The sequence below is a fragment of the Anoplophora glabripennis genome, unplaced genomic scaffold, assembly GCF_000390285.2.
Source record: "Anoplophora glabripennis isolate ALB-LARVAE unplaced genomic scaffold, Agla_2.0 scaffold848, whole genome shotgun sequence".
Classification (NCBI taxonomy): Eukaryota; Metazoa; Arthropoda; class Insecta; order Coleoptera; family Cerambycidae; genus Anoplophora; species Anoplophora glabripennis.
This window is the reverse complement of record NW_019416945.1, coordinates 126,614-147,198: the sequence shown is the minus strand read 5'-3', so window position 1 is coordinate 147,198 and position 20,585 is coordinate 126,614. Positions and strand designations below refer to the sequence as shown.

Genomic DNA, 20,585 nt, shown 5'->3' with positions numbered 1-20,585 from the left:
TGACAAACTTACAGACTAAAATGACAAGAATATTCTAAAAGCGAAGGTAAATTTATTAACGTTCTTCACGTGCTCTTAAGGCTTATAAGATTTAAATTCTAGGTGATCCTTTGCTGGAGAAGACAGTGATGCTGCTCAGTATAATCTGGGTGAAACCCAAGAGATAAAAGAGGAAAATGTACTCACTCATTCACAGGGAATTGGTACCTTACAAGGACATCGTCAGTAGTACATTTATAAGAAAAATGGCTGTTCTCTGGTGTGGCTTCAGAATTAGTTCCATTTACTCTTTAAGTTCTGCATTACAGAGGCAAATATGATCAACTTCTTTAGTGTGGCTGGTGGTGTCTGGCTACTAAATCTTCGCCAAAGCAAAAGCAGTGATAGTAATTTGTTTTTGTTTCTTTTCTCGGTATAATTAAAAACCTACAATATATATAGTTTTGCTTTATTTGATCTAGATGGAAATGTTATAAACATATTACTCAAATCAAAATTAGATGTGAATATCTATTAAATATAATGTATTATTGTTATTACCTTAGATCTTATAAGGTTTCACACTAACGGCCAACTTCTCACTGCGAATCGCCTGTGTCTTTATTTTGCGAGATTCTTTTTATACTTACAAAAACTTATCGCTATATGCTGGGAAATATTGTTAGCATTCGAATTGCACATTGAAATTTTATTATGATAATGATGAAACTAAATCTAGAGAAATATCAATAGCTCACACAAAAAATATAACATATTTAGCCTCTTATGCACCTTATTTATGAGTACATTATAAATAATACAGGGCGAACCACTTGATAATGTCACAACACATACAACTGTTTTTTAGAAGATTTGATTCATGAATAATATACGGGCTAATATACTGTGAACCATATCAAAATACGGTAGCGAATCTTAACGAGTTTTACTAGGATCATCTATATACTAAAAATGAGCTAAATATTGTTTTTGTTAGTAAGGTAATAGTAGTAGTAAATTGGAGCAGCCTCAGCCTGGCAATTAGGCTACAAGTGGGCCTTTTTGCCTACCCCGCCGTCCCATCACCCATTGTCTGCCTCTGACCATTCTCGAACCTACCTGATGCCAGTATTTTGATTCATGATAGGTCCCTCACCTCATCCCCTTGCAACTCTTCGGTACCAAAGACCTCAGGTCTTAACCTCCCGACTGCACAGTGTCCTAGAAGATGGATAAGGGTATCTTCCCCTTCTCCACATTTCGAGCCGTCCTCAATTCCTACTAAGTTTAAATGCCTCCTTAGTCTGCAATGGCCTGTCAGGACCCCCACCATTTAGTTTAAGGTTCTTCGAATAGAACTTAGCAGCCGTCTTAGATCATCCTCCAATTTTGACCTATTGTTTGATAGGCAAAAGGGCCTTGTTAATGCACCTCGTATTATTCCGAGGATTGGTTCAGAGCCCTTGGACCCAAGATAAGCCAGTTGGTTTCTTCTCTCGTTGCCAGGATACCCATGTTGTCCGGAACCCAAACTAATTCTACCGCTCTTCCTCTGGCCAGTAACTCCAGAGCATCTTCGCACTCCTGAACAAGCACGAGTCTTGTCCTCGGGGAGCTAGCCTCTCTGAGCGCGATCTGACTATCGGAGCAGATAATAATTCTCTCCTCTACACAGTGGCTTACCTCCTCCTTAGTTGACACCATCAAAATAGCGAAAAGCTCTGCCTGATGGATTGGTGAAAAACTTTCCTGGATACCACCGTCTTCCAGGCAAAACTAAGCCCACATTTTTCAATGGTTTCGGTTTCTTGCGTAGATATAATTATTTCACTAATTTTTAACTAATTTATGATAAAATTTCTTTCTTTGCTTTGAAAAATATTCTGTAGTAACATTATAAGTTCAGTAGACTGTTTTTGAAATACAAATTAGTTTTTATATAGAAGTAGAACAAGTACCTTCACTTTTTTTGAGCTTTCCGATTCAGTTTAGATATTACAATATACAGGGTGTTTCAATTAAAACTTAAAACAAAATTATGTTATTATTATTATTATTATTCAAATTGGTTTCCCTCCGCTTCTTTCATACAATAATAAAATCTGAATTTGAAATATCTTTTAGTACGATATTCTAATATCTACTACAATAATTTAGACTTTACTCGATTAATTATTCCTCCTTATGTTGTTTTTCAACTCAAATCTAGAAGTTAACTGTTGATAATAAACTCTGTAAATTTTGTTGCTGTTTGCAGACTTTCTATATTTGATGTGTACCCTCGCCATAACAGCTTAACGGGAAGTAAATTAGTTTCCATTTCACAGGTTTTATAACGTATATCAGATACTTCCTTATTTCCGTTCTTTTGCGAAAAGGTTTGGTTATAGTTTAAGCATTACCGCTGAACAAACAGGAATTAGCGAAAAAATTCTAAAAATACGAATTGCAAAGTTCTATGAAAATGTATACAAGTAAAAATATAGATATCTCAAGGACATTTAAATAAAGGGGACTATGCATGTCACAGTCTATCTCATATGTTGGGTGAAGCTAGACAAGGGGAAAGCAGAGGGCTTTATTTTCATCCAACTGATGTGCGCGATTACATCTCCATTGCCGTACATTTTGGATGGGTCAAAATAAAATATTTTATAGTCCTAAGTCAATATATTTCAACAGTTACTCAGTATTTTTATAATAAATATATATAAAATTTTTATAACTTCTTGGAATCCCAATAACTGTAACCATTTCTTTCTTGTTGCACCATCCCCAAGCATCCTAAAAACGTTCACATTTCACTTTTAGAATACTGAGGCAAATTTTCAGTGAGACAAAAATATATTCCCAAAGGAAAACATCAAATGGTTGAATGAATGCAACTTTCAGTTGATTGCATCTTCGGTATTTTTATGTATAAGTGAACCACCACCATATTTTTGCTGTTGTATTTATTCAGTTTTTATGCTCGTGCATTTAGTAAAATTGTAAATATATTTTTGAAAAGGTTTTTGTCGTAGAGGAAAATGAAAATGATGAATGATTAAAATTTGTAATGTTGGGTATAAGGGATAACATTGAAATACCTATAAATATATTAAATATAAATAATGTCTGTAACTTATTATTTGTGGTGCAGCATTTTCCTTTGATTTTAATGGCCAAACGTGGTTCATATTATTGTTTTCTTACTATTTCAGCAAAAATTTTAAAAAAATACCAAGTCAGATTTATAAAATTTTACCGTTATTCAAATAAAAGTTACCCACACGCACGACAATGGCCACAGTTGCATATACATTCCAAAGTCACCTTCAAGCATGCTTACCTGTGGAAGGATAGCTGATGTGGATGTTTATAATCCAATTTCTTACAAATTCTGCACTGTCTAACCATATTCACACCTTAAAAGTTTATCCAAAATACATGTATAAACACTAATCACGTTTCACTTACTAAAATCACAACTATTTTCTAACAAGAGACGCCATATTCTGCCAACCACGGCAGAACGAACGAGGAACACGCTACAAATTATTGAGTAGTTGCCAAGTCTTCAAACATGGCAAATATGAAAAATGAAAAATAGTTTAATATGTACAGAATTTAACAATATTGTATGCATAACTTAATAATACTGCCCTATAATAATAATTTTCACAATTGTGATGAAAATTGCGATAAAAATATTAAGTACATTTCCAGTATAATTATACAGCTGATACAATGATACAATTAGACTGTGAATAGACCAGGCTTCATCTAGAAATGTAAATAAATAAGTCCCCTTTATTTAAATGTCCTTGAGATATCTCTTTTTATAAAATACTGAGAATGCGGTCACTCTCCAAATATTTATTAAACATAAATGTATCAAATATTTCCAGATTATTTGACCAAATATAAATTTTGGGACAACTATAGAATTATTGTATCATCATAAATTTGTTGTGAAACATGAGCACGTGACAAATATCTCTCCAAATACAAATATAAATAGGCTTGGTGAATATTTGGCAAGTGAAGACATGCTTTCGAATGTATTCAGGACCTATGGTGAGGCCTGGGCCTATAAACTCAACGCAGACCCTCTTTCAAAATAAAAAAGAAAACCGTCACGCGATATAAAATTTCGATTATAAAAAAAAGCTAAAGTTCATTTTGCCAGATCTTGCCGGAGCTCCATCCCCCGTAGCCCCCCTCGCCCCCCTTAAAACGGCCCTGAATGTAACAATATGCTGAATATATATTACAGCAGTATAATAAAATATATCGCGGTCTATTTCTGAGAAATTGAGAATTGCAAGTTATGTTTGTGTGTGTGTATTAAAGGTCGAAAATGTATAAAAAAAATTTATTACTACGAGTAGAAGCTTATTTGTTTCAAAATGCCAAGGTTATGACTTTATTAGAGACGAATTTTTAATTGACATACGTTAAATAATTGTTGTTTAAAATCAAAACTTCTGCTATGGGTGATCCTTGTATTTTTTTAATTTTCAATAGAATCACAAAATAAAATCACACGCTGTCTGTATTCAGTTGTTTCAGTTAAAAGACTGACTCATTTAATTTTTTAATACCTCATTTTAGCCTGGATATCAAAATTATCAGGGACAGCTCCTCCCCGTAATGGTATTCATTCACTGGGGTGGTTTCTTTGCTGGAAGAGGAACCAGCGATTATCTAGGGCCTGAATATTTATTGGAAAAAGATGTGGTATTAGTAACGTTCAATTATCGCTTAGGAGTTTTAGGTAAAAAGGCTATATAAAATTATTTATGGCGTTTGTTAAGATGGAACTCCAATAAAACCATCGGACTCCATCGGCGACAATGTCACGGAATATTTACTCATTTTACTTCATCAGAATGTTTGTTTTTCATGTTCAACGAATCAGTAGAGCAACGTGTTAGCGTAATGGAGATGAGTGTAAAATATTTATGCCAATGTTATTTACGTCTGGGTCATTCCTTGTCAAGTGACCTAGGGTTCCCCACTCAATTATCTCCAATTTTACTAAAAATTAGTATGGATGTGTATACATATCTGGAAGGAAGTAAAGTTTTAGCTCCAGATATCAAATATTTGAGGCAGCAAATCCATTTGACTGGAGCTTCTACTGATTTCGCTGCGTCAGCCGCGACAATTCTGAAAAGTTCACATGCTCATCCAGATTAGGTACGGTGTTAAAATTCCATATATTAGATCAACTTTTTCAAGTAAGCAAGATGAAATTTGTATGAATGTTTAAAAAACAAGATATTATTCACAATTTAATTTCAAAGTGGCTTAAAAATCACGTTGCATTGTATTTGTGCCATACTTTAGCAACACATAACTATAGAACAGCATGCATTAGTAACAATCTAATTCAATGCCATTTTTCTTGCCTTAATCGTCGAGGTACCAAAGCAAAACAAGAGAAAAATGTGTTCTTTAAAATGTTATAAAAATGAACAAAATTAAAGAATACCCATTTTGAGATATTTGATTTGACAAAAATGGGTCATATTTGGCTTTTACAATAAGTTTGTGGTCAAATATCTTTTAAAATATGGTAACCATTACTGTCATATCACTGCAGTGCATTGTCATGCATTAGTCTAGTGGTCAAATAGATTGTTATCAATTGATTTTGTTCTATTATAGTTATGTGTGTTGTCAAAATATGTCAAAACACAGTGCGGCGTGATTTTGGACATTATATGTTGTTCTTTGCAGATACATACTATTTTTTTCTTTCTCCCCCGAAAGAATTGATCTACCTAATATGTCGAATCTTAGCGCCATATCTAATCTGGATGAGCTATGAAAGCTTGTGAGACTTTCCAGAATCGTCGTGGCTGATGCGGCGCAACCAGTACGACTTCCAATTAGAAGTACATACTGCCCCAAATTTTGAATATCTGGGGCTAAAAGTATACAGAACTTCCTTCCAGATATGTATACGCATCCACACCAATTATCAGCAAACTGGAATGATTCCTTTAACGTATTGTCTTGAAACATTGTTAGCAACTTTGGTTGTCGACATAAAAGGTCGGAGATATTTTATATCTATCTGAATGTTACTCATGCAAGTTGACCGACTTGACTCGTGCAAGTTAAATAGTCAAGTATGCTTAGTCAGTTTCCTCGACACACATACAAATTTTTGTCGTCGATTTATAAATTTTTAATTAGCGGTATAAAAATATTGGGACAGATCGAACACGGTGAAAAGAACTTACTGAAAGTGGATGTTATGATAACCAAAGACTAAAGAGGTAGACATAGGGGATGTACTAAAACCAGCGAAGGAAGAGATTAAGAGATGAAACAGTATATCACAGCCCCAGACGTTTATAATTTGTCGAAATTTTGTCGAGCAAGCAAGTTGATCAGTGAGTACAAAATGGAATAATAGGAGTACAAAATTACTGTTCACAAGCCAAATCCTATAATAAGATGTCCGATTAGAATTTAATTGCGACATCAGTTATTTGTGAAACAACATTAAAAAACCAAAGTTTTTGGAACTTCTCACTTTATATTATTCTTTTATTTGCATTTGGTTCAGTTTTGCTATTAGTTTTCGTACGCAATTGCGTACTTTTCCTTTTTATTACTACTCGTATAATATTTCAATAATTTGACAAAGAAATAGGCTTCTCTATAAATTTTGATAAATTCTAAACAACTCTCTAAATAAACACCACATTTATAAAACACTGTTTTGTTGTTTAACACAAGACACCTGTGCTTCAAGCTCTGATCTCTGGTTCCACGTCTGGTCGTCTAAGCTATTCATTGAGATTAGAATAAGGGGTTATTATTGTTGTTATTACTATTACTACTGTTATTATCGAGTCGGCCGACTTGCATAAGTGTGTATCTTACACGTACAACAAATGTCGAAAACGCTGTCGCCGACAAATGTCGTTTGGTGGAGTTCCGCTTTTGTACAGACCTTTCATAAATGCTTACAAGCCACGTGACCGTCGAGCATGGGCTACCAACAATTCAGGGTTGGTAAGATCAAATGAAAATCCCTAAGCCTCAGTGGAGTGGTTGAAGGGGTTACATGTAATTAAATAAAGTTGTTTTTATAATTGATTGACATAAAATATCGATATTAAACTTAATGCATATAATTTAGTATCAGATACTTTCGAAACGTACTTTTGTTTTTTCGTTGAAATGCTTTTACCTTTATTAAAAGGAGCAAAATATCAAACTTCACTTGTTAATGAACAAATTGTAAATTTTTACTATGAAACAAAAAGAACTAGATGTGAACCTATAACATTTTTATTTAAGTACAGAGTAAAACAAATAATGGACAGTTTACTTTTTATTAAAGATAAAATAGCAGTACGAAAAAGTTACATTGCAATATAAAATAAATTCAAATTCATAAATTAGTAAGCTACATTGCCATATTTGCGATAAAAACATTAGAAATTATGTCCAAAATGATGTCCTTCCTATGTCCTATGTCCTATGTCCTATGTCCTATGTCCTATGTACAAATTTACTCTCCTGTCCATATTTTCATAACGTTTTGCTGTTGCTGTTATGTTACATTGTTAATTTCTCGAATAATTTCTGCTTCTAATTCTTCATTGTTGTGCTGCATTGCTGTTTTAAAAATAGTATTTTTCAGATATTCAAAGAAAAAATAATTTAACCTCGCTGGCCACAACCCTTGACTAATCAATCGATTACCATAAAATTCTTCCAAAAATTTAATTGTTGCTCAAAAGCAAACAGTATGTGCGGTCGCCCCATCTTGTTGAAAGTAAATTACTTGTAACTCATCATCATGTAACTGCTAATAATTGCTCTAAAATAAGATTTCATCATTTATAGTTTCATAGAAAAATATAGGCTCTATTATACGTCTTCTTGAAATCGATATGCGACACTTAGAGAGATAGAGCTACTTTGTGCAACACGAATGGAGATACATCCAAGTTAAAGGGACTGAACGCATGCGTATTTCCAAACTGTGTGACAACGTAAGATGATATTTTCAGATTTACTATTATTTCTTCGGCAATAAACAGAATAAATATGAAATACAAAACTTTAAGGATATATAAATTTTGTAGAGTAAAATAGAATGTTTGATTATTTTGCCCATAAAATGATGCTACTCGTATGAACGGTTTTTATCTGCGAATTAGATACATTACCGATGAAGCCTGAATACTTCCGAACATATTTTATCTCCGCGTGATTTTTGTTACGTATAATTGTATAAGTCATATAATAGCCATTTTGTAAACATTGTTGCCGTTAGCTGTATTGGAGTGTTTAAAAAAGTTGTTTACAGTGGATTTATTGTTATTTATTTTTAAAACTTTGGCGTTTTCATTAACAATTANAACTCATCATCATGTAACTGCTAAAAATTGCTCTAAAATAAGATTTCATCATTTATAGTTTCATAAAAAAATATAGGCTCTATTATACGTCTTCTTGAAATCGATATGCGACACTTAGAGAGATAGAGCTACTTTGTGCAACACGAATGGAGATACATTCAAGTTAAAGGGACTGAACGCATGCGTATTTCCAAACAGAACAGCTGTGTGACAACGTAAGATGATATTTTCAGATTTACTATTATGTATTTCTTCGGCAATAAACAGAATAAATATGAAATACAAAACTTTAAAGATATATAAATTTTGTAGAGTAAAATAGAATGTTTGATTATTTTGTCCATAAAATGATGTTACTCATATGAACGGTTTTTATCTGCGAATTAGATACATTACCGATGAAGCCTGAATACTTCCGAACATATTTTATCTCCGCGTGATTTTTTTTAAGTATAATTGTATAAGTCATATAATAGCCATTTGGTAAACATTGTTGCCGTTAGCTGTATTGGAGTGTTTAAAAAAGTTGTTTACAGTGGATTTATTGTTATTTATTTTTAAAACTTTGGTATTTTCATTAACAATTATTTGCAGTTACAAAGAATGTCTAAATCAGTATCGGAAATGCAAGAAAGAAAATAAAAACATACATTTTTTTCGCTTTCCTAAAGAAGAGCAATTAATTGTATAATTATTACTTTTTATATAGGTAATCTTAAATTTCTTATAAAAACTGTTTTAATATTACATTTTTATAATATAAATTGTTCTTTTACATGTCGATAGAAAAATGTGGACGCCCAGAATTAATATTGCATGGATAAAATGATTTCAAATTTACATAACTAGTGTAACATCTTTTGGAAGTTTACTATTCCTAAAATGACATATTTTCTATATTCATTACTCAGTTAACTAACAAATTTGATTGATAATTGTATTTGTAACTACCCAGGAAACACCATTTATAATTTTTGTAAAGATGTACCTCCAGTTCAACATCCCTGTCCAAATTTTCCTTTGGACTATTTAATAAAGTAACTTGTAATTCTGCGAATTTACTACCACATAAAATCTATTAATAAAAATTTTAGTAGAACTCCTAATATAAAAAATGTAAAATTAAATATGTGTAATTTGTTATTAGGTATTTTATTTCAACATAAAATTAATAAACACTTACCAATTTTATTTTAATACATTAGTTGTCTAATTTTCATCCCGTTTAGACAGGCACTTTATTAATTAATTGAAGATTGTGATAAATGTAGGTGTAAGCATTTTACGTTCATGCTCATTCAATATTTCGAACTGCCACACACTTTCTTCAGATATCAATTTTTATTGCCCAATCTGGCAACGTTTAGCATCCAGTTTAAATGGACAAGGTCAACGGCGGCATCTGTACATTATCAAAGGAGTGTCGCATATGGGTTAGATATGTGCCCATACACCTACTTCTAAAGGATGTAAACTAGTTTCTACAAATGTATGAGCATTTTCTGCGGCCCAGATTCTGTAATTTTGTCTATTTACATAACCTGATATGTGAAACCTTGCTTCGTCAGTGAAGAACGACAAGTCCAACAAATTATTATTCATGTTTTCTATATATGTATATACCACTAACACTACTGTAATCGTCTTCCATAGTCTATGGGAAGTAATAATTCCTATACAACAGTTACTTTGCATGGGTGTAAATGCAGTTATTTTTTAAAACTTTATGACATGTTCCTACTGAAAGCCTAAAAATTAAAATTTTAGGATATAAACTTCAATCTAATCTCTAATTCAAGTTAAAATATTTTAGAGACAGAAATTAAATTTGAGAATATTTGCACGAACTAGCAAAAAAAATTACCTGTTTGAGCAGACACCTTTGAAACGGACTTTGATTTATTTGTTGCTTTATATTATCGATGATATTTTCTGTAAATACAGTTGGTCTGTGCGTAGATTTTCCTTTGCAAATGCAGTGTTTCGTTTCAAATCTTTTGACAATAGCATATTTCTGGTTTAAGGAAGTATCATATTCAATGTTTGCGTCTGGAAATTCCGTCAAAATGACATAAGTAGCTGTGAAAACAACTGATAGATTTGAAATTTGTACGATTTAATAGCGAAGCAAAAGAAACAATAAAACGGAGGCAGCAAATGGACACAAACGAAAACAGACACGGGCGACGGACGCCACTGAAAGATGGACAAATGTCAGTTTAGCGTTATCGGTCATAATGATTCGTTACAATAAACAGTAACAAACCATTGCGTCTACATTTGAGATAATCCGATCGCTGATTGCTTGAATGAAATGTCGTAAAAAAATACACCAATCATAAGGCGGTAGAACGAAATGTTGCGGTTTAACGTAGTCTTGATCTTATTGTTTTAGTAACTTTTAATTTTAGCAGAATTTAATTAATTGGCAACGCGTAGGGAATAAAATTACTATTTCAAACTACTGGTAACTACTTGTAAACGTTTATGAAGACTCTGTATTTGTCCTATTGGATAATTAATGATAAAAATGAGGCTAAACCCATGCATATGAAGAGAATACCGAAAAAACGTAATCAGAACTATTTAATTTTGTTTTAGATTGAAACTGAAACACGTTTTTTTCTGTTTTCATCTTCAATAGTACTTAGATTCATAATTTGCAAATATTATACAGGTTTTTTAACAACTCTTGACGATGAAGCTCCAGGAAATTACGCGTTTAAAGATCAGGTGGCGGCTTTAAGATGGGTCCAGGAAAACATTCACTTTTTCGGTGGAGACAAATCAAAGGTCACAATTTTTGGACAAAGCGCTGGAGGAGGAAGTACACATCTTCATATGATTAGTCCACTTTCTAAAGGTATTTATCTCAAAAAGTTTTATTATAATATTTTGCTTGAAACTGCAAAGATAATTTTATTTTTAATATTACTCGTATTTTGATGTTGGAAATATGATGTACTAATGTAATTTGTTTTCATGACTGCTATTACATTACTTAAAAAGAACCAATACTTCAATCTTTGAATGAATTGAAATAACACCATAGATATTATGTACATATATAATTTCGATTTAAAGACCTGGTTTAATTTTCTTAAATACATGGATTATCGTATTAAATGAAATTCCCTATCAAAAGTATATCATTTTTATTGATTTATGTGAGGATTGACGTAATTAATTAACACGTGGTCAATAGAGAGTTATCTCTTAGCAGTCAGAAGTTTATATCCACATTCTGTAATAGATAATTTCTATGACTTCATAGAAAAATAACTATTTTATTGAATCAGGCAATAAATTTTTACATCAAGATATTAAATATTATCTCTACCCCATAACAAAATTAAGTTGTAAAATTAAAATATTTGAACAAAATTAATTAATTAATTCCTATGAAAAAATGTCCGAAGTCTTCGAGATATACAATGTTGAAATTTGAAAATTATGTTTATGTTACATTTTTTTACTATATCGTATTTTACCATATAGGGTGTTTTCATAAAAGGTAGGAAAATGGTACGACTGAATCTACATCTAAAAAGAAAATAAAATAAAAATGTGTATCAATGGGCTGGTTTATTTAAAAATTTTTACCTCTCTCACTTTTTTGCTTTAAAACTATTAAATTCACCATCATTCGCATAAGTAGGCTGCTGTAATACTAATTTCTGACATTGTGACTTTTGCGAGTGCTTCCTTGTATTTGCTACTTAATAATTTTATTTTTTTACGATAACTTGGGAAGAATTATGACAAATAATTTTACTAATGATGTATATGTTGACATGCTGCAACAATTTTTTTTTAATGTCGAAAAAACTGTGCCGCAGAGGCATTCGAATCACCTACCCCACAGAGGAATTTTCTCAATAGTAGAAAGAATACTTCGACAATACAGACTGAACGCGAGGAAAATGGCACATGAATTAGTTGAAAATTTGAGTAAAATTTGACTATTATACCTTTTTTTGGTTTTTCAAATTACAGCCACTATTCCATATTTTTCTGGAAACTTTGGGAAGCTCTATCTCCTAATGGGTGAACATTTTACTAAGGTAATTTTTATGCAAAACGTGTTCTTTTTAGCTGTAGATTCACCAGTACCTGCCATTTGTGCTACTTCTTTTGAAAACACCCTGTATATTAAATACAGGGTGTCGTGTAAGAAAAAAGTATTGATTTCTATATTTATCTTTTATCTTTATCTTTAGATAGTTATTCTTCATTATTTTTTTTTTAATGAAGCATTTTTCACTTATTGGATATAGAAAGCAACATGGCTCTAGTAAAATCTAATATTTTCTGATAACAATGTACTAGTCTAAGAATAATTCTGAAATAAATAAAAATTTCGGATGTTCTTTGCTTGATGTTTTTTGTCTCTTTAGGTTTGTTCCGAGGAGTAATATCCCAGAGCGGTTCAGCTTTAGCACTTTGGGCAACCCCATCGAATGAAGCCCAGAAAACTGTTCTTGCTGCCCAAGCTAAATTTGTTAATTGCGACGGTTACATCGGTAATAGTTCTAAAATTATAGAATGCTTAAGAAAAGTTCCAGCTCAAGACCTTGTCGAAAGTCAGGATCTCTTTAAGGTAAATAAAATAATAATTTTATATTTGGTTATTAGTGATTATTTCTTTTGTAGCGCTGTTCTTCCTAACAATAAAAGCCAGAGTTGTATCTATTTCATACACTTTCTAAAATATTAAGGAGTATAAAGCGTATTCATATACAGCGTGTCCCACTAGTGCGGGAAAGTCCAATATCTATGTTAAAATGAGGAATTTTTCTTTTTACTGTGTTGCCACATTTCTCGGAATGTACAAATTAAAAATATATTCAACTATACAGGGTGTTCCACTTTTCCTGGACATACACCAACTTTGGTTTTTTAAATGGAAACACACATTTTTTATATTTTTTTCGGATTCTACATAAAAAATAAAGGGTACTTTGTGTAGAATAGTTCCATTCAAATATTCACAGTTTTTGAGGTATCTCGCTTAAAAGGTTTTTCTAGTCGATATTGGTTATTTACACTTTCTGATACTGACAAGTTATACTAATAGTTAGTAAGTCCATTTTTTTATCAGATGTTTAGTAAGGATGACTCTTCCGAATCATGCTCCAAAAACTGGCCTGCGTTATACAGGGTGACCAAAATATCATGTTAGAATTGCCAATTGAAAAATTAAAAATCTCGATTTTTTTAAATGCAACGCCCTGTATATTTTCATACCATGAGATGCAGAATTAAATTCTCTACAACTTTGTTATATCTGCTCCTATACCAAAATTCATTAGTTTTTCATGAAATCTCATTTCTATGAAAAAATGCGAAATTTACTAATAGCTTATATGTAAAATAACGTAGTAGGCTGCTGTCAAATGATAATCTGGAAAATGTTCGATTCACATAAGGTTTAATAGAAAGAAAGGTTTAATAGAAGAAGAGAAGCCCATGGTAACTTCATTTTTAAAAGTCGAAAATTTTTTTGCGATTTTCTATCTTTATTAAGCCTTCCGAATACGTGGTTAAAATTAATGACATTATGACTGAATTACCCTGTATAAACTGTATCATTACGGCGTTATTTAATATTTTATAAAAAATCAACAGGCACGGTTTACAAAAATCTTTATAAGTTTCTTCATTGTGTAATTAATAATTATTGATATAGATTGAAATCTTTTAAAATTAAAATCAATGTTAAAATAAAATCTTGCTTCAATAAAACGGTAGATTTGTACTTTAAGTTGTTACAATTAAATTGTCCTTTTTCTAATATAGTTATTGTATGGGTTAGTATGAAAGTAATATTTTATTTAAAAATTTGAATTCGAATACTATGAACGTCTTTTCACTAAAAAATATGTATTTAGTCGGTCTCACATAGGAATTCGAGGTCTGTTCAGAAAAAAAACGAACATTTGGAATTACGCGCTAACGGAGATATTTAGTGATATGCCGTTGGCAGCATTGCGTTGCGCATAACCTCCTCTGTGGCCACATGTTCTTGAATTGTTGATACCTCATTTAGTTTTCGTGATATTGTTCTTTGAGTGCAAAGTGTAGTGACGATTTTTGAAATGTGCGATTTTCTGGAACAACGATGCAACGTAAAATTTTGCATGAAACTGGGGAAAACTTTCACAGAAACGTTGAACTTTTGAAACAAGCTTAGAGAGGTGATGCTTTGGGTCATACGAAATGTTAAATGGTTTTCATGAATTCATGATTTAAAAGTGGTCGTCAGTCAATTGACAATGATCCTCGACCAGGAAAGCCTTCAACTTCAACTGATGAAAGTCAAAGATCTGGTACTTGCAAATCGCCGATTACTGTCAGAGAAATTGAATAATTCCAAGAAATTTTGACTGAAAAATTGAACATGCATCGAGTTGTAGCAAAATTTATTGGAAAATGATCTCCACGTTCCAAGAAAGCACGTCAGTCTCGATCCAATGTCAAAGTGATGCTCACTGTTTTTTTCGACTTTAATGGAATTATACATTTTGAACCTTGTCTCAAGGTGAAACAGTGTATACTCTCAAGACGTTTTACAACGGTTACTTGAAGAAATCCGCAAAAAGAGATCAGAGTTGTGACGAGACAACTCATGGTTCTTGCACCATGACAATGCGGCCGTACACTCAGATTTGCCAGTTAGTCAATTTTGTGTCAAAAATCAGATTACTGTTTTTTTCTCACTCTCCTTACTCGCCAGACCTGGCTCCTTGCAATTTTTTCTTATTTCCGCAATTAAAATCAGTGCTGAAAGGGCGCCGTTTTCAGATTATTGGTGACATCAAAGCAAATTCGTCAGCGACTTTAAAGGACATATCAAATGGAACTATCCAGCACTGTTTCGCGAAATGGAAACATCGCTGGAAAAAGTGTGTGAATAGGGGAGAGGAGTACTTTGAAGAAGATGAGGGTCAATAATGTATAAAATTAATAATAAAGTTTAAAAAATAAAGTTCGATTATTTTCTGAGTATTATATCGATGGTTTCGTTTGATTATACTAATCTAACTTTTTTTGGAATTTTGGCGTTATTAATATGATTTAGATGAGAAAGTTTCTGAAAAAAATAGTTTAATTTCGCCTGAAATAAGTCGCTAATATATTGATAAATTAATTTCTCACTACCAATACCATTTATAATAAAGTAATATTTTTTTGTTTTTAGACATTTTTTGTAGATCCATTGACGGCGTACACATCAGTTACAGAAACTTTAACTGAGACAAATCCTGAACCGTTTATCACAAAATTACCAATAGAGTACATACAAGCAAACGAATTTAGCCATGTCCCCTGGATTATCGGTGTGGTTCAAGACGAAGGTATACTAAAAGCGTCAGGTGAGTAAATAAAATATCAAATGTCTCCTATAGAAGAGAATATAGAATAACAATTAGTTTTGACTAATCTTCTGTCGCTTAAAAAATATATATTTTTTGTAGCACTTCTTCGACAAAGTGTTCAGCGAGAAACCTTGAATAATAATTTTCCCAGAGTTTTATCAGATTTACTTCTTCTTTCGGCGAGTACTACAAATCCACAGAGTTTGTACAACGATATAACTGAGTATTTCCTTAACAACAAAAGTTACGTTGATGTATCAGATGCACAAAGCGTTCAGGGATTAATAAATGTGAGGAACAGTACTGAAATTCGTTAACATTTCGATATTTTTATTTACAATTCTTACAGTTGTATACTGATAGGGCGTTTTCATACTCTACTTACCAGTCAGCTGTTCTTCAATCCACAAAAGGGCATCAGCCAATTTGGTTTTACAACTTTGATTACAGAGGGTTATATTCCTATGGGAATCTCTTTTCAGCAACTTTAGAAGATATTAACTTTGATTGGGGTAAGCTCTAATTTTTAATTACAATTTGATAAGGAGGTAAGTGGATTTTACCGTAGAAGTGGAAGTTGCTATGGACAACGGGAGGTAAGTGAAGTAACTTCCCTCCCTAGGGAAAAAAGCGATTTCGAGTTATAAATGCATATTTTATGAACAAATAAATAGAAATATTTGATGAACATTACATTTTATTAATTATTATGAATCAATATTTATAGTAATTGTACAGTTATTGTTATTACATTTAGTAACATATATAAAATCTGGATAATTATTTCCCTCGCGTTTACTAATTGCCACATTTTTCTCAAAATGATTTGACCGCTCCATTTCAGTCACCAGAGGCTCAATATTATCTGACATTAAATATTAAAACAGCATGATGCGACGTACTACTAGAACCTGGAGTTGAAGTGTCATTGTAAAGAATCCTGTTGGCTATTTAATTTTTGTTACTTAAACTGTCATCAACATAACTTTCTGCAATTGTGGCTGATTTCCACCCACCATGTCTCTTGATTGCTAATACATCAACTCCTGTATTAGCCAGTAACGTTGCCGATGTTCTTCGGAATAAATGGCCTGTATATGTTTCAGGATGTTCTAGTTTCAAAAACTGTGCAATCTTATTAGGAACCATATAAAGGGTATTCTTGCCGACTGGTTGGTTGTAATCTAATCTTGATATATTTCTTGACAATTTCTCGGTGAGAAACAGAACCCAGACGAGAAGTAATTTATTGTAAACGTACGTGACATACTATTTTTAGAATCTGGAATTGTAACTACAATAATGTAATCGAATTTTTGAAATTGTCGTCGAAAGTAAATTGATATATCCACGTTCTCCTCTATGAAAATAGTTGACTTAATCATTGAGTATTCACTCCAAAAACTCGCCGGTGACTTTAAAGTTCTTGACTTCTCCATGAATTATGCTAACAGTGACATTTCAGAAACACCAGAATTTTTGTTCTGGCACCATCTTTGAAATTTCTATATGCTCGTCCGTAGCGCACTTTCGACTTCTCGAGCTCCTACTCTATTGCCAACCCTCGCTCCACTCGCGCTCGGGCGCAGAATCGTCCTGTACTGGTCAATAATACCATTGTATAAGTAAATACTTATACAATGATAATACTTACCTCCTTTATGGTGTAAATAACTATTTGCTATACCTTTGGTATTAACAAAGCCAAAAAATTATAAAAAAAAACCATTGCTGGAATCAACTTCTTGTTTCTGCCAACAATGACAGTAAATTACAAAAATAGTATATTAAGTATTAAGGTAAGTAAGTGTTCTTTACTGATTGAGGACTGTTTGGAGGTCGATATCTCCAAAACGTCCGAAACCATTAAGGCACTTAATTACCGCAGTGCTTATGACGTTTCTTTGTACGCTCAAATAGTGAATAAATTTAATTAAAACTAAAAAATTTAATACTTTAAAAACAATATAATGTATACATTTAAAAAATATTTTTTTGTACCCAAACCGATCATTTAATCAAAATTCTACAGGAGGCCAAAGAACGTTTAAATGATATCACCTATCAAATAAAAAATAGTTGCCATTATTGGACGAAAGAGGAAAAAGTTATGGACATCATAAATCAATTTTGTAGGAGTTGTAAGTTTTAAAGAACACTCTGTATAACAATGTGTAAATTGAAAGCAAAAGTCACACTACAAAAGTAATCAAAATCGAATAATACGTATTCGAGTTATTTACAAAATTCAAAAAATTTTCACGAATTTTGAGGTCATCTAGCGGCCAAACGAAGCGATTTTGAATATAGTTGAATTAGCCTAAATCTGCTTATTTTGAGTCCACGAATCTTTGCACGGTCTTCCGTTTTACACGTTATTCTGGAACACCCTGTATAGGTATACAATTTTGAATATTGTAAGTCATAGTAAAGTCTAATATTATTGTAAGTTTTTTTCTAAAATACTTCAAGGTAGAGGGGGTTGAAGTTCCAAAACTTATTTCGTAGTATTCCGCAGATTTTTCTTTGGAATCACTTGATTGTTGCACTATCTATGTTAGGCACGATTTATAACTTGTATAGTTAGTGATAAATAATGTAGTCCACTGGCAGAGATTTAGGGTGACAACCTGCTTTTTTTCAGTAGAATTTCTACGTCCCTACATAAAAAAATTGATACAGTTTATTAATTATTATTTAGTCTATTTGGAAGAAAAAAATGTTGTTGTTATTCTCCAGTGATGTGTTCCATTTTCGAGTTATTAGATTCTTTACAAAATAATGCGATGTATGAACAAAAATATATTTATGGGAACATGACAATAGTATTGTTTTCTTTCAAATAGAATAAATAAATAGTCGATAACTTTTATTAGATTTTTAAAAGTCAGGAGGTTGAAAGGTGTAGAAATTAATTTTCACTTTCGGAATTATATTTACAAATTATTTTTGTAGTAACCTCGTTGATTTTTGTTAAACTTGTAACGTTTATTGCGTTTGATTTATTTATACTTCTGGTTACAATTTTAGGTGTATCCCATTGCGACGACTTACTATATTTATTTAATTCTCCTGGATTGATACCTCCATTGGTGGCCGAGAACGATATCTGCGTGAGCGAAGTCATTATTAACTTATGGACCAACTTTGCAATTTACGGGTAAATATACATATTTTATTAAAAATTATCTTATCACGATTGGAAGTATTGTACTGGATTTAGCTATTTGTGGATCACAGGTTGAAAAAAGACACCCAATAAAAGAAAAGGTTGTCCTAGTGATCTTAGGCACAGGCCTCTTCGACGCGTAGACAAATTTGACGGTGCACATTGCACTCAAATTCACAATGGTCTGTACAATATTTTTTGAGATGGAATTCGAAGGAAATTATCTACTGTAACAATTTACCGCGGTAGGGGCGTGCCTTAAAATTTTCCGCCAATGCCTTTCCGCATCGGGTGTCAAATTTCTTGATGTTTTTAGAAACACATCGCTCTCTTCTTCAGAAGAATCTATTTGTTCGGTGTCCTAGTTCCCCCATGTCCAGATATAGGTATTCCATTTATGTGATTCAAGAATCCTCTTTTCTTATACCTATGGGCTAGATAATAAATGTATATCAATATATTATCTGAATCAACTTACTAGCTTTAGAAGCTTTCCTCTCGAAGGAATCTATGTAGATATTTGCTCAAGCTGGAAACGAGGGTGAATTCATAACTGTTCTTTCTACTTGTCTATGAATCTGATGCCTAAAGAAGAAGAAAGTCCACCAAGTCAAGACAAGTCCAGAGAAAACAATACGACACTATACGGCACTGCGTTTACAGAAAGCCAATTCACACTGATCTGATTCATAACTGATCCTTCTATTTGTCCGTGAAACTGACTACTGACTACTAAATTCTCATCCTCGTCTTTATGATCGTCAAGTCCATTGAAATCAAGGCGACAGACATTCTAGGACACAGTGTTTATACAGAAAGCAAACTTTTATAGATAGATATCTGAACTATGAGTCTCGTCACCAACCAGTTTGTTTCTAAAAACAGGGTGGTCAACACATTGGTACATCGAGGACATGCTATTTACGAGCCGGAACACTTAGACAAAGAACTACAAAATTCGCGATTGCTCTTAAAGGAACTGGATACCGGTCAGGAATATCGAACAAGCCATCAGAAGGACATCTAAAGACAAGAAAAAATAAGAATATCTGATAATGAATTATCTGTCCTATATACAAGGATAAAGGATGTATTCTCTACAGAACCTCCAGAAGACGGGGTCAGTTTTTCCCAAATGGAACAATCTACTCCGGTGAATTTACGGAAAAGTAAAATTGGGCATACAGGAAAACACGCTAGTACGAGGATAAATGAGCGCAACTTCCACTAATACCAACGTAGAAAAATTAACAGTTGCAGAACACATATCAAATACAGGATACGTGATGGATCTAACTGATACCAGATTCCAGTAAAACGATGTTCTAACACAACTGGGCTAATTAATTGATTATTAAACATACCACATCACACGTTAACATTGAATCGATGCTGAAAGTTACTTTCCACCGTGGCATACAGATTTTCATCTGACCAACGATGTTCATTGTGACAATTATTTTTTACTCCATCAAGAGCGAACTGAGCCTCATCAGTAAACGTGATGTATTTGTAAAGTGTACGGTTTCCGTTTATCCAATTGCAAAAATGCAACCGCAAATCATTATCACCTTCCTGCAGATTCTGGACACGCTGAATATGGAACGGTTTTAAACCATTTTTGCGAATGGTTTCCCATGCCATAGTTTGCTTCATTTGGAGACAGGTTGCAATGTACTTACA

General features: G+C 32.6%; 1 protein-coding gene across 1 annotated transcript in view; it reads left to right on the top strand.

Moving 5' to 3' along the window:
* Window positions 1–20,585, top strand: part of LOC108914511 (esterase E4-like) — a 67,084-nt gene that overhangs the window by 41,043 nt on the left and 5,456 nt on the right. Inside the window, exons 4-10 of the mRNA XM_018720331.1 lie at window positions 4,576–4,738; window positions 11,032–11,217; window positions 12,752–12,954; window positions 15,556–15,730; window positions 15,833–16,023; window positions 16,083–16,245; window positions 18,764–18,893. Coding sequence (XP_018575847.1) covers window positions 4,576–4,738; window positions 11,032–11,217; window positions 12,752–12,954; window positions 15,556–15,730; window positions 15,833–16,023; window positions 16,083–16,245; window positions 18,764–18,893 — 1,211 coding nt within the window. The remainder of the gene's footprint in view (window positions 1–4,575; window positions 4,739–11,031; window positions 11,218–12,751; window positions 12,955–15,555; window positions 15,731–15,832; window positions 16,024–16,082; window positions 16,246–18,763; window positions 18,894–20,585) is intronic.